This window comes from Salmo trutta, unplaced genomic scaffold, assembly GCF_901001165.1.
Source record: "Salmo trutta unplaced genomic scaffold, fSalTru1.1, whole genome shotgun sequence".
NCBI lineage: Eukaryota > Metazoa > Chordata > Actinopteri > Salmoniformes > Salmonidae > Salmo > Salmo trutta.
Window position 1 is genome coordinate 59178 of NW_021822771.1, and position 15823 is coordinate 75000.

The window sequence follows — 15823 nt, forward strand, 5'->3', positions numbered from 1 at the left end:
TGGGATGTTGGGGTGTACTGGAGTACCAGGGTTGAGATGATGGGGGGTACTGGAGGACCAGAGTTGGGGGGTACAGGAGGACCAGAGTTGGGGGTACAGGAGGACCAGGGTTGGGGGGTACTGGAGGACCAGGGTTGGGGGTACTGGATGACCAGGGTTGGGGGGTACTGGAGGACCTGGGTTGGGGGGTACTGGAGGACCAGGGTTGGGAGGTACTGGAGGACCAGTGTGGGGGTACTGGAGGACCAGGGTTGGGGGGTACTGGAGGACCAGGGTTGGGAAACACTGCTGTAAATGATACTTAGCGACTTTAAAAACAGAGTAAAATATAAAAATGTCTAAACTCAGATTTTCACATAGTTTCAAAAAAAAAAAAAATCTTACATTGTCATGGCAACAGATGACCAAGACAGGATTTACTAGAATCAGAATCTAGAACACAGTTCTTCTGGAAAAGGAGAGACTGAACACAGACTAGACAGGATTTAATATAATCAATATCATTCTACTGGAAAAGTAGAGACTGAACACAGACTAGACAGGATTTAATAGAATCAGAATCTAGAACACAGCTCTTCTGGAAAAGTAGAGACTGAACACAGACTAGACAGGATTTAATAGAATCAGAATCTGGAACACAGTTCTTCTGGAAAAGTAGAGACTGAACACAGACTAGACAGGATTTCATAGAATCAGTATCTAGAACACAGTTCTTCTGTAAAAGGAGAGACTGAACACAAAACAATACAACAAACATATTGGTACGTCAACAAATGCCTCCACTGTACAGCAGACGAGGTTGTCGTACTGGTTATTAACAGATACAACAGGAGACAAAGACCAGATGCTGAGCGATACAAAGGGATGAATAACGTATTAATATAAAGTCCTTGGAGAGAAGGGGGGATATGTGGAATAGAATGGAGGGGATTCTGAACTACATACGGCGTCATGACCAGCTGGAAAGTTAAGGGCAAAGACGAAGTGGGACACTTCAACCACCTGGCTACCGTAGATGAAAGTTCTTATCGCAAAACCGAATGGAACAAGGACAATGGAAAATTGGTTCTGAATCGTACAATAGCATTTTACGTTGAAAACCTTAGCCGTCGTTGAATACCAACCCAAATGTCAAGCCAATACCTTTCCTGAACAGTTCGTTTTAATTCAAAGCACAACGTGGTAAAACTGGCTGTCATCTTACCAAGTAGATACATTTCTCATCTCTCGTATTCTTAATTTTCATTTTAAAATAATTTAAAACACATTTGAAAAAAAAACATACCCAATACAGAGTGAGTTGTCCTTGCGCTAACGGGGTGGCATTTTGAGGTGCACAGAAGAGAAACACAATTTCAAACAATGTAAAACGGTGACATGTCTTGATGAGGGTACCATTCGTTCTTTACGTCACCGCGGGAACAGAAAGCCCATCCCCTGTCACATACAGCTCACATCACATGTGGAAGTCTCTCTCCCAACTGGACAAACCCGTATGTACAGACAACTTTATTCGGCCGTGACGTTGCAAAGGATTGCAAAATTCCACTAACTTTCCCTCCAAAAAAATTCCCACGCTTAAGCAGGAAGTCTAGGAAATCCTCCAACCAAGATGTTTTTGAAAACCTGTGGAAAGTTACAGGAATTTTACAACCCTTGATGCTGTAGATGTTTTGCAGTTTTCACTCCAGGATCTTCTCGCGTGTGTCGGGCAGTTTAGTGGCCAGCAGACCTCCACAGGCCAGCGCTGCGAACGCCAGGAAAATGGGGATGATCTTTGTGACGCCGATGAACTTGGCAAAGATGACGCTGCCGATAATGGCTGCCAGCTTACAGGTACCGTTCAGCACTCCGAACGCTGTGCATCTGAGGGAGAGAAAGGTACCAGACATCAGCGGGTTTAGGATGGGTGCTTAAAGGACAGTTTACAACAGTGGTTCTCAACCAGTGAGTTGGCAGGTTTTGATCACAGGTGTCTTGAGTTGAAAACTACCTGGTTTAATTTGAAACAACCTGCTTCAATTTGAGTCCTGAGGCAAAACCAGTTGAAAACCTTTGGTTTATAGTATTTATCCACACACAAAAAAAATCTTTCAATTATTCACAATTTCCAATGACCACCTAAATCCCTCATCATGAACAACACAGATATCAGTCTGATACCAGGACATTGACATGGGGATTTGGGGATTGTGGTTCTCTGTACCTTTTAGCAGAAGGGTAGATTTCGACTGTGATAACCTCCAGTCCGTTCCAGGCCGCGACGCTGGTAGCGTAGAAAAGGCACTGGAATAATATAACTGCTCCCTGACTGAAGCTGAGTAGCAGGAGGAAGGTACAAACTGCTGATACCAGCATAGAACCACCTGGTGGAGAGAGAGAGAGAGACTGACTGAAGCTGAGTAGCAGGAGGAACGTACAAACTGCTGATACCAGCATAGAACCACCTGGTGGAGAGCGAGAGAGAGAGAGAGAGACTGACTGAAGCTGAGTAGCAGGAGGAACGTACAAACTGCTGATACCAGCATAGAACCACCTGGTGGAGAGCGAGAGAGAGAGAGAGAGAGAGAGAGACTGACTGAAGCTGAGTAGCAGGAGGAACGTACAAACTGCTGATACCAGCATAGAACCACCTGGTGGAGAGAGAGAGAGACTGACAGAAGCTGAGTAGCAGGAGGAACGTACAAACTGCTGATACCAGCATAGAACCACCTGGTGGAGAGAGAGAGAGAAGGGGAGACAGAGAGAGAGAGAGAGAGAGAGAGAGAGAGAGACAGAGAGAGAGGGGGGGACAGAGAGGGAGAGAGAGAGAGAGAGACGGACAGAGAGAGAAGGGGGAGACAGAGAGACAGAGAGAGAGAGACAGACAGACAGACAGACAGACAGACAGACAGACAGACAGACAGACAGACAGACAGACAGACAGACAGACAGACAGACAGACAGACAGACAGAGGGGGGGGGGCACAGAGGGGGAGAGAGAGAGAGAGAGAGACAGAGAGTGAAGGAGACAGAGAGAGTTAGGGCGGGCAGAGAGGGAGAGAGAGAGAGAGACAGAGAGTGAAAGAGAGAGAGAGAGACAGACAGACAGACAGAGAGAGGGGGGGCAGAGAGGGAGAGAGATAGAGACAGAGAGTGAAAGAGACAGAGAGAGAGAATGATTTCAGAGTTGCTGCCCTAGTTCAGTTTGTTTTGTACCGTTGATTATTTTCCCATTGAGCCACATACGTGTCTTCACTTCCCTCACCTATAATTTTGATCCTTCCTATCTTGTCCATGAAGAGGGCTGACAGGATGTTGCCTGGCAGTGTTGCTAGACTCCCCAGGAAGCTGACCATGTAGATAACGATGTCGTTCTCCTCCTGGAAGTTCAGATGGCAGCCTTTCTTCGGATGGAGGAACGTTGCATTCTCCATCCGACAGTCTATAAACTTAGAGTCTTCCCAAAGGTCTGCCAATCACAGAGATAAAGGGACAGTCCCAAATGAGATCATAGATCATCTGTGCTCTGTTCAATGTCCACATCACATTTACAGTGCATTCAGAAAGCATTCAGACCCCTTACCCTTTTTTACATTCTGTTACATTACAGCATTATTCAAAAAATTGATTTTTTAAATAAATTCCCTCATCAATCTACACACAATACAACATAATTACAAAGCAAAAACAGGTTTTTAGAAATCTTTGCAAATGTCTTAAAATTTAAACATGGAAATATCACATTTACATTAGTATTCAGACCCTTTACTCAGTACTTTGTTTAAGCACCTTTGGCAGCAATTACAGCCTTGAGTTTTCTTGGGTATGACGCTACAAGCTTGGCACACCTGTATTTGGGGAGTTTCTTCTCTGTAGATCCTCTCAAGCTCTGTCAGGTTGGATGGGGATCAGCTATTTTCAGGTCTCTCCAGAGATGTTCGATTGGATTCAAGTCCGGGCTCTGGCTCGGCCACTCAAGGACATTCAGAGACTTGTCCCGAAGCCACCCTTGCATTGTCTTGGCTGTGTGCTTAGGGTCGTTGTGCTTTTGGAAGGTGAACCTTCGCCCCCAGTCTGAGGTCCTGAGCGCTCTGGAGCAGGTTTTCATCAAGGATCTCTCTGTACTTTGCTCTGTTCATCTTTCCCTCGATCCTGACTAGTCTCTCAGTCCCTGCCACTGAAAAACATCCCCACAGCATGATGCTGCCACCACCATGCTTCACCGTAGGGATGGTGCCAGGTTTCCTCCAGAAGTGACTCATGGCATTCAGGCCAAAGAGTTCAATCTTGGTTTCATCAGACAGGGGAATCTTGTTTATCATGGTCTGAGAGTCCTTTAGGTGCCTTTTGGCAAACTCCAAGTGGGCTGTCATGTGCCTTTTACTGAGGAGTGGCTTCCATCTGGCCACTCTACCATAAAGGCTTGATTGGTAGAGTGCTGCAGAGATGGTTGTCCTTCTGGAAGGTTCTCCCATCTCCACAGAGGAACTATGCCAGAGTAAACATGGGCGTCTTAGTCACCTCCCTAACCAAGTCCCTTCTCCCCCAATTGCTCAGTTTGACTTGGCGGCCAGCTCTAGGAAGAGTCTTGGTGGTTGCAAACTTCTTCGATTTAAGAATGATGGAGGCCACTGTGCTATTGGGGACCTTCAATCCAGCAGAAATGTTTTGGTACCCTTCCCCAGATCTGTGCCTAGTCACAATCTTGAGTCGGAGCTCTACGGACAAGTCCTTTGACCTCATGGCTTGGTTTTTGCTCTGACATGCACTGTCAACTGTGAAACCTTATATAGACAGGTGTGTGAGTTTCCAAATCATGTCTAACCAATTGAATTTACCCCAGATGGACTTCAATCAAGTTGTAGAAACATCTCAAGGATAATCAATGGAAACAGGATGCACCTGAGCTCAATTTCGAGTGTCATTGCAAAGAATCTGAATACTGATGTAAATAAGGTATTTATTTTGTATAAATTAGCAAACTTTTCTAAAAACCTGTTTACACTTTATCATTATGAGGTATTATGTGTAGATTGATGAGGATTTTTTACAATTTTTTATCCATTTTAGAATAGGGCTGTAACGTAACAAAATGTGAAAACATTTGAGCGGTCTGAATACCTGTATATAACATACATAATACACCTCACATATCCGGATAGTCTCAGAAACAGGTTCAATGGCTAAGGTGAACAGCAAAGGAGACATTGTACAACCTTATCTGGTCTCTCTACGGAGCTTGAATCAGGGACAAATTACATTTACATTTACATTTACGTCATTTAGCAGACGCTCTTATCCAGAGCGACTTACAAATTGGTGCATTCACCTTATGAAATTGATTGATTTGTGAGAATCCTTGCACAGATATAACACCTACCTGTGTTATAGAAGACCGTGTTCTTGATGGTGCAGTTCTCGAAGTAGGTGTTGGTCGACCTGACATCCTCAAAGTAACAGTTCTCAAACAGGGAATCTTCAAACTTCACAGACTTGATCTCTATATTCATGAACCTAGATAAGAGATAGCACAAGGTTGTTTTTTAGAGAGAGAGAACAGCACTGCTTCAGTGGAGACATCTGACAACATTGTAACATACTAGTTGTCCAGTCAAAAATATCCCATAGTGTCCATCACTGTGACATACTTGTCGTGAACATATTCTCCCTCTTTGTGGATCTGGTTAACCAGGGAGAAGTTGAAGTGGAATCGCTCCACTCGTTCTCGATGGAAGAGTTTCACCTTGGACTCGTACTCCTCGTACTGCATGTACTTGATCATGTCAGGGAACCACACGGACAGCCCGTGGTAGCTGAGACACAGAAGGAACAGTCACCCATCGTGATTGACACGTCCGACAGTGACTTAACAGCTGCTCTCGACAGGTAGCAAAGCTATCACGTTATAGTTTTAGATATGCAGACGTTCACCATCTGGAAAGCTTTTTGACTGGATTGGATATCTCCTGTATTGGTTTAGGAGCACCTGATGGAATAACACGAGGGATGTGTTGAATATTACACACAACAAAATGTTTGTTGTAAACTGTTTGTTTACCTGAAGGCCATGGTGAACCAGACGATAGCCAGGAAGAGACTCTGCAGTCTGAGGTCTGGTGCTGCCAGGGATATCACGTTCTGCATCACCTGTAGAGGCAACAACACCCTCCTGGTTCAGATACACTCTTATCAGCAGTGCTATAGACAGTTTTCAACACCCTCCTGGTTCAGATACACTCTTAACAGCAGTGCTATTGACAGTTATCAACACACTCTTATCAGCAGTGCTATTGACAGTTTTCAACACACTCTTATCAGCAGTGCTATTGACAGTTTTCAACACACTCTTTAAGAGCAGTGCATTTGGCAATGTTCAAAAACTCTCTAATATTTTCGCTCAAGAATATGTATGGTATCCATCTTAATCCAACACCTAGCGTCCTCCTAGGGATTAGGATCTCTTGGTGTAACGTCTGAGGTGTCGGGTTGACAGTCGTTGGATGCTGGTTGAATCCTGGTTGGGGCTCCCCCCTGAAATGGCTACTATATATTACCTGTTTGAGTAGGTTGGTGTCTGACAGTCCAGCTGTTACCTGTTTGAGGAGGTTGGTGTCTGACAGTCCAGCTGTTACCTGTTTGAGGAGGTTGGTGTGTCTGACAGTCCAGCTGTTACCTGTTTGAGGAGGTTGGTGAGTCTGACAGTCCAGCTGTTACCTGTTTGAGGAGGTTGGTGTGTCTGACAGTCCAGCTGTTACCTGTTTGAGGAGGTTGGTGAGTCTGACAGTCCAGCTGTTACCTGTTTGAGGAGGTTGGTGTGTCTGACAGTCCAGCTGTTACCTGTTTGAGGAGGTTGGTGTGTCTGACAGTCCAGCTGTTACCTGTTTGAGGAGGTTGGTGTGTCTGACAGTCCAGCTGTTACCTGTTTGAGGAGGTTGGTGTGTCTGACAGTCCAGCTGTTACCTGTTTGAGGAGGTTGGTGTGTCTGACAGTCCAGCTGTTACCTGTTTGAGGAGGTTGGTGTGTCTGACAGTCCAGCTGTTACCTGTTTGAGGAGGTTGGTGAGTCTGACAGTCCAGCTGTTACCTGTTTGAGGAGGTTGGTGTGTCTGACAGTCCAGCTGTTACCTGTTTGAGGAGGTTGGTGTGTCTGACAGTCCAGCTGTTACCTGTTTGAGGAGGTTGGTGTGTCTGACAGTCCAGCTGTTACCTCTTTGAGGAGGTTGGTGTCTGACAGTCCAGCTGTTACTTGTTTGAGGAGGTTGGTGTGTCTGACAGTCCAGCTGTTACCTGTTTGAGGAGGTTGGTGTGTCTGACAGTCCAGCTGTTACCTGTTTGAGGAGGTTGGTGTCTGACAGTCCAGCTGTTACCTGTTTGAGGAGGTTGGTGTCTGACAGTCCAGCTGTTACCTGTTTGAGGAGGTTGGTGTGTCTGACAGTCCAGCGCTGGAAGGATGTTCCAGTGTCACTCTGTATCTCAATGAACTCATCTTCCTGGGTCTTAGGAGTCGTGATGTTGGACACCTGACAGGAGGGAAAGGAGAGATTATATAACCTTGTTGTAGAACTAACAGTGATTGTATAACATTAGATTGATATAGAACTAGGAGTATGGTTCTCATGACTGTACTAGAGGAGAGTTGTTGGTTTGACCGGTGGTGTACTCACAGTGTACACCCTCTCTGGTTGACTGTACTAGAGGAGAGTTGTTGGTTTGACCGGTGGTGTACTCACAGTGAATACCCTCTCTGGTTGACCGTACTAGAGGAGAGTTGTTGGTTTGACCGGTGGTGTACTCACAGTGAATACCCTCTCTGGTTAACTGTACTAGAGGAGAGTTGTTGGTTTGACCGGTGGTGTACTCACAGTGAACACCCTCTCTGGTTGACTGTACTAGAGGAGAGTTGTTGGTTTGGCCGGTGGTGTACTCACGGTGTACACCCTCTCTGGTTGACAGTACTAGAGGAGAGTTGTTGGTTTGACCGGTGGTGTACTCACAGTGAATACCCTCTCTGGTTAACTGTACTAGAGGAGAGTTTTTGTGTTTGACCGGTGGTGTACTCACAGTGAATACCCTCTCTGGTTGACTGTACTAGAGGAGAGTTGTTGGTTTGACCGGTGGTGAACTCACAGTGAACACCCTCTCTGGTTGACTGTACTAAAGGAGAGTTGTTGGTTTGACCGGTGGTGTACTCACAGTGAATACCCTCTCTGGTTCTCCCTTGGCCTTCCAGTTGGTATCATGGACATGTCTCAGAATCATCCAGGCCTCGTCATGTCTCCCATTCTGACAGAGACAGACAGCAACATCTGTCAGCCTATCACATGTAGCTACTGGAATACACAATGCCATAGAAAGTGGAATATACAGCTACACTCTTAGAAAAAAGGTGCTTTCTAGAACCGAAAAGGGTTCTTCTGCTGTCCCCATAGGAGAACCCTTTTGGTTCCAGATAGAACTCTTTTGGGTTCCATGTAGGAACTGTCCCCATAGGAGAACGCTTTGAAGAACCCTTTTTGCTTCCAGTTTGAACCCTTCTGGTTCTACATGGAACCCAACAGAGTTCTATCTGGAACCAAAAAGGGTTTTCCCTGGAACCAAAAGTGGTTACCCTACGGGGAAAGCCGAAGATCCTTTTTGGAACCCTTTTTTCTAAGAGTGAACAATACCATATAAAAGGAATAATTTCCCAGAGGAGATGTTTCAACTATTTCAACTCTGTGTGAAACAACATAGCAGTGTGATTTACTTCTGGTTTTATTTTCAGAGGCTGAATGCTACGTGGCTGCTGAGTCATTATAATATCACAATGCTATGTGGCTGCTGAGTCATCATAGAATCAGAATGCTATGTGGCTGCTGAGTCATCATAGTATCAGAATGCTATGTGACTGCTGAGTCATTATAATATCAGAATGCTATGTGGCTGCTGAGTCATCATAATATCAGAATGCTACGTGGCTGCTGACACATTATAATATCAGAATGCTATGTGGCTGCTGAGTCATCCTAATATCAGAATGCTATGTGGCTGCTGAGTCATTATAATATCAGAATGCTATGTTGCTGCTGAGTCATCCTAATATCAGAATGCTATGTGGCTGCTGAGTCATTATAATATCAGAAGGCTATGTGGCTGCCGAGTCATCCTAATATCATAACGCTATGTGGCTGCTGAGTCATTATAATATCAGAATGCTATGTGGCTGATGAGTCATCATAGTATCAGAATGCTATGTGGCTGCTGAGTCATTATAATATCACAATGCTATGTGGCTGCTGAGTCATCATAGAATCAGAATGCTATGTGGCTGCTGAGTCATCATAGTATCAGAATGCTATGTGGCTGCTGAGTCATTATAATATCAGAATGCTATGTGGCTGCTGAGTCATCATAATATCAGAATGCTACGTGGCTGCTGACACATTATAATATCAGAATGCTATGTGGCTGCTGAGTCATCCTAATATCAGAATGCTATGTGGCTGCTGAGTCATTATAATATCAGAATGCTATGTGGCTGCTGAGTCATCCTAATATCAGAATGCTATGTGGCTGCTGAGTCATCATAATATCAGAATGCTATGTGGCTGCTGAGTCATCCTAATATCAGAACGCTATGTGGCTGCTGAGTCATTATAATATCAGAATGCTATGTGGCTGCTGAGTCATCATAATATCAGAATGCTATGTGGCTGCTGAGTCATTATAATATCAGAATGCTATGTGGCTGCTGAGTCATCATAATGTCAGAATGCTATGTGGCTGCTGAGTCATTATAATATCAGAATGCTATGTTGCTGCTGAGTCATCCTAATATCAGAATGCTATGTGGCTGCTGAGTCATCCTAATATCAGAATGCTATGTGGCTGCTGAGTCATCATAATATCAGAATGCTATGTGGCTGCTGAGTCATTATAATATCAGAAGGCTATGTGGCTGCCGAGTCATCCTAATATCATAACGCTATGTGACTGCTGAGTCATTATAATATCAGAATGCTATGTGGCTGCTGAGTCATCCTAATATCAGAATGCTATGTGGCTGCTGAGTCATCATAATATCAGAATGCTATGTGGCTGCTGAGTCATCCTAATATCAGAATGCTATGTGGCTGCTGAGTCATTATAATATCAGAATGCTATGTTGCTGCTGAGTCATCCTAGTATCAACAATCTTATCCTGATTCTTCCAATTGGCTGCTAATTGGTTCATTCATTCTCCCTCCTCTCCCCTGTAACTATTCTCCAGGTTGTTGCTGTAAATGAGAATGTGTTGTCAGTCAACTTACCTGGTAAAATACGGGTACAAAAAGCTGCATACTGTACGCACACACGTATGCACACACACACTAACACACACACACACACACACACAGTCTGTTACCTCCAGGAAGAAGCGTGGGCTCTCTGGCATGAAGACCAGTCCAACGAGGGCAATGATGGCTGGAAACATACACACCAGGATGAATACTCTCCAGGTGTGGATCTGGTACTGTGTCCCCAGGCTGATGCCCCAGCCTGCAACAACAACACCATCAACAATAACAAAAACATCATCATCAATAACAACAACATCAACAATAACAACAACAACATACATCAACAACACCAACAATAACAACAACAACATCAACAATAACAACAACAACATGAACAATAACAACAACATCATCAACAATAACAACAACATCATCAACAATAACAACAACATCAACAATAACAATAACATACATCAACAACATTAACAATAACATCATCAACAACAACAACAACAACAGACATCAACAACATCAACAACAACAACATCAACAACATCAACAACAACATCATCATCATCAACAACATCATCAACAACAACAACAACATACATCAACGTTAACAACAACATACATCAACAACAATAACAACAACATCAACAATAACAACATCAACAACAACAACAACATACACTACCGTTGAAAAGTTCAAATGTACTTTTCTTTCAAAAACAAGGACATTTCTAAGTGACCCCAAACTTTTGAACAGTGGTGGACATCAACAACATCAGCAATAATAATGATAATAACGTCACCACCACCACCATCACCACCACCACCATCACCACCACCACCACCATCACCACCACCACCACCACCACCATCACCACCATCACCACCACCATCACCACCATCACTACCACCATCACCACCACCATCATCACCACCATCATCACCACCACCATCACCACTACCACCATCACCACCATCACTACCACCATCACCACCATCACTACCACCATCACAAAAACCACCACCACCACCACCACCATCACCACCACCACCACCACCACCATCACCACCACCACCACCAACACCATCATCACCACCACCATCACCATCATCACTACCACCATCACCACCACCACCGCCACCATCACCATCATCACTACCACCATCACCACCATCACCATCATCATCACCATCACCACCACTATCACCATCACCACCAATATACCACCATCACCACCATCACCACCACCATCATCACCACCACCACCATCATCATCACCATAATCATCATCACCACCTTTACCACCATCACCACCACCACCACCATCACCATCATTACCCCCACCATCACCACCACTACCACCACCATCACCACCACCATCATCACCACCACCACCATCATCATCACCATCATCACCATCATCACCATCACCACCATCATCATCACTACCATCACCACCATCATCATCACCACCACCACCACTATCACCACCACTATCACCACCATCACCACCACCGTCAACACCACTACCATCATTACCACCACCATCACCACCACCACCACCACTATCACCACCACCTCCACCACCACCACCACCATCATCACCACCACCATCATCATCACCATCACCACCACGATAATCACCACCATCATCATCATCACCATCACCACCATCATCATCACCACACCATCACCACCATCATCACCACCACCATCATCACCACCACCACCACCACCACCCTCACCATACTCACCACCACCACCACCATCATCATCACCACCACCATCACCACCACCACCACCATCACCACCACCAATATCACCACCACCATCGTCACCTTCGTCACCATCATCACCACCATCACCATCATCACCACCATCACCACCATCATCACCACCACCATCACCACCACCACCACCATCATCACCACCATCACAATCATCACCACCATCACCACCATCATCACCACCACCATCACCACCACCACCACCACCACCATCACCACCATCACCACCACCACTACCACCACCATCATCACCACCATCACCACCATCATCATCACCATCATCATCACCATCACCACCATCATCATCACCACTATCACCATCACCACCACCATCACCACCATCACCACCATCACCACCACCATCATCACCACCACCAAAATCACCACCATCACCACCATCACCACCATCACCACTATCACCACCATCACCACTATCACCACCAAAATCACCACCATCACCACCACTATCACCATCATGATCATCACCATCACCACCATCATCATCACTACCATCACCACCACCATCATCATCACCACCATCACCACCATCCCCACTATCACCACCACTATCACCACCATCACCACCATCACCACCACTACCATCATTACCACCACCACCACCACCATCACCACCACCACGACCACTATCACCACCATCACCACCACCACCATCATCACCGTCGTCACCATCATCATCACCACCACCATCACCACCATCATCACCACCACCATCATCAACACCATCACCACCATCACCATCATCACCACCACAAAAGTCTCCACCATCACCACCATCACCATCATCACCACCACCAAAATCACCACCATCACCACCATCATCACCACCATCATCACCACCATCATCACTATCACCACCAAAATCACCACCATCATCCTCACCACCATCACCACCACCATCATCATCACCACCACCATCATCATCACCACCACCACCATCACCACCATCACCACCATCACCACCACTATCACCACCATCACCACCACCATCACCACCATCACCAACATCATCACCTTCGTCACAATCATCATCATCATCACCACCACCATCATCACCACCACCATCACCACTATCACCACCATCACCACCACCACCATCATCACCTTCGTCACCATCATCATCATCATCATCACCATCACCACCATCATCACCATGATCATCACCATCATCATCACCATCATCATCACCACCACCATCACCACCACCATCGTCACCTTCGTCACCATCATCACCACCATCACCATCATCACCACCATCACCATCATCATCCCCATCACTACCATCACCATCATCACCACCATCACCACCATCACCACCACCATCATCACCACCATCACCATCATCATCATCACCACCATCATCATCACCATCCCCACCATCACCACCACCATCATCACCACCATCATCATCACCATCACTACCATCACCATCATCATCATCATCACCATCACCACCACCATCATCACCACCACCACCATGACCACCACCATCACCATCACTACCATCACCATCATCACCACGATCACCACCATCACCACCACCATCATCCCCACCATCATCACCATCATCATCATCACCATCACCACCATCATCACCACCATCACCACCATCATCATCACCACCATCATCATCATCACTACCACCACCACCATCACCACCATCATCACCACCATCACTACCATCACCACCATCACCACCATCATCATCATCACCACCATCACCATCATCATCATCACCATCATCACCATCATCACCACCATCACCACCATCATCATCACCACCATCATCACCATCACCACCACCACCATCATCATCAATAACAACAACGGCACAGTCAGGGCCATTACCTGCTGGGTGACGTTACAGCTGAGCTCAAAGAGTCCATGTTCTCCACCAGGGCTTGGTCAGGTCAAGCCCAAACCGCTCAGTTAATCTACTATGACATTGGTAAAGTATTACATAACAGCAGTATGGCTCAGTACCGTAGTGTGGGATGATCCCCCAGGCGGTGAAGGAGGCGTAGAGTCCACCAAACATCCAGAACATACACAGCCAGCTAAGGTGCTCCCCTCTCTTATCCATCTGGAGAAACTCTGCAAAGTAGGTGTACACTATGGGGATAGTCCCTCCGATCCTGGTGGAACAAAACACAAGATATTAGAGACATTTAAAACATGCTGAATATATTCTTTAAACATGAGCAGGAATGTTGAAAACAGTGAAATGGGGGGTGTGAATCCTCTTCAGGGGGTCTTTTCTGCCTGTTCTGAGGTTGAAACAGATTAAGAACAGCTCTTCTGTTGCTGTATAACTAACATGGGGACTCGTTCACGTTCTGACCACACAAAACCCCAGCTCTTCTGTTGCTGTATAACTAACATGGGGACTCGTTCACATTCTGACCACACAAAACCCCAGCTCTTCTGTTGCTGTATAACTAACATGGGGACTCGTTCACGTTCTGACCACACAAAACCCCAGCTCTTCTGTTGCTGTATAACTAACATGGGGACTCGTTCACGTTCTGACCACACAAAACCCCAGCTCTTCTGTTGCTGTATAACTAACATGGGGACTCATTCACGTTCTGACCACACAAAACCCCAGCTCTTCTGTTGCTGTTTAACTAACATGGGGACTCGTTCACGTTCTGACCACACAAAACCCCAGCTCTTCTGTTGCTGTATAACTAACATGGGGACTCGTTCACGTTCTGACCACACAAAACCCCAGACACCTGGACCTGTTCTCTCTTTGGCTCCGGTAAAGGGTTCTGTTATGGTGTGTGTCCAAAATGTCACCTTATTCCCTTTGTAGAGCACAACTTCTGACCAGAGCCCATAGGAAGTGAACTTCGTAGAGAATAGGCTGCCATTTGGGACTGGACCATGATGTTATGATCTTGGTACCTTGGCTGGGCTCAGGGCGTCCACCAGACAGAGCTGGGCTCAGGGCGTCCTGCAGACAGAGCTGGGCTCAGGGCGTCCTGCAGACGGAGCTGGGATCAGGGCGTCCTGCAGACGGAGCTGGGCTCAGGGCGACCTCCAGACAGAGCTGGGCTCAGGGCGTTCTCCAGACAGAGCTGGGCTCAGGGCGTCCTCCAGGCAGAGCTGGGCTCAGGGCGTCCACCAGGCAGAGCTGGGATCAGGGCGTCCTGCAGACAGAGCTGGGCTCAGGGCGTCCTGCAGACAGAGCTGGGCTCAGGGCGTCCTGCAGACAGAGCTGGGCTCAGGGCGTCCTGCAGACAGAGCTGGGCTCAGGGTGACCTCCAGACAGAGCTGGACTCAGGGCCTCCAGACAGAGCTGGGCTCAGGGCGTCCTGCAGACAGAACTGGGCTCAGGGTGTCCTGCAGACAGAGCTGGGCTCAGGGCGTCCTGCAGACAGAGATGTGCCCAGGGCGTCCTACAGACAGAGCTGGGCTCAGGGCGTCCTACAGACAGAGCTGGGCTCAGGGCGACCTCCAGACAGAGCTGGGCTCAGGGCGTCCACCAGACAGAGCTGGGCTCTGGGCGTCCTGCAGACAGAGCTGGGCTCAGGGTGACCTCCAGACAGAGCTGGACTCAGGGCCTCCAGACAGAGCTGGGCTCAGGGCGTCCTGCAGACAGAACTGGGCTCAGGGCGTCCTGCAGACAGAGGTGGGCTCAGGGCGTCCTGCAGACAGAGATGTGCCCAGGGCGTCCTACAGACAGAGCTGGGCTCAGGGCGTCCTACAGACAGAGCTGGGCTCAGGGCGACCTCCAGACAGAGCTGGGCTCAGGGCGCCCAC

The 15823-nt window shown here is 46.9% G+C and overlaps 1 protein-coding gene across 1 annotated transcript in view; it reads right to left on the bottom strand.

Annotated features, from left to right (window-relative positions):
• Nucleotides 1-279: 279 nt before the first annotated feature.
• Nucleotides 280-15823, bottom strand: part of LOC115184269 (synaptic vesicle glycoprotein 2B-like) — a 32033-nt gene continuing 16489 nt past the window's right edge. Inside the window, exons 3-12 of the mRNA XM_029745315.1 lie at nucleotides 14039-14190; nucleotides 10366-10499; nucleotides 8175-8264; nucleotides 7388-7501; nucleotides 6041-6129; nucleotides 5631-5795; nucleotides 5363-5496; nucleotides 3248-3451; nucleotides 2207-2366; nucleotides 280-1866 (exon numbers count right to left, since the gene is read on the bottom strand). Of these exons, the coding sequence (XP_029601175.1) occupies nucleotides 1683-1866; nucleotides 2207-2366; nucleotides 3248-3451; nucleotides 5363-5496; nucleotides 5631-5795; nucleotides 6041-6129; nucleotides 7388-7501; nucleotides 8175-8264; nucleotides 10366-10499; nucleotides 14039-14190 (1426 nt within the window). The 3' untranslated portion in view covers nucleotides 280-1682. The remainder of the gene's footprint in view (nucleotides 1867-2206; nucleotides 2367-3247; nucleotides 3452-5362; nucleotides 5497-5630; nucleotides 5796-6040; nucleotides 6130-7387; nucleotides 7502-8174; nucleotides 8265-10365; nucleotides 10500-14038; nucleotides 14191-15823) is intronic.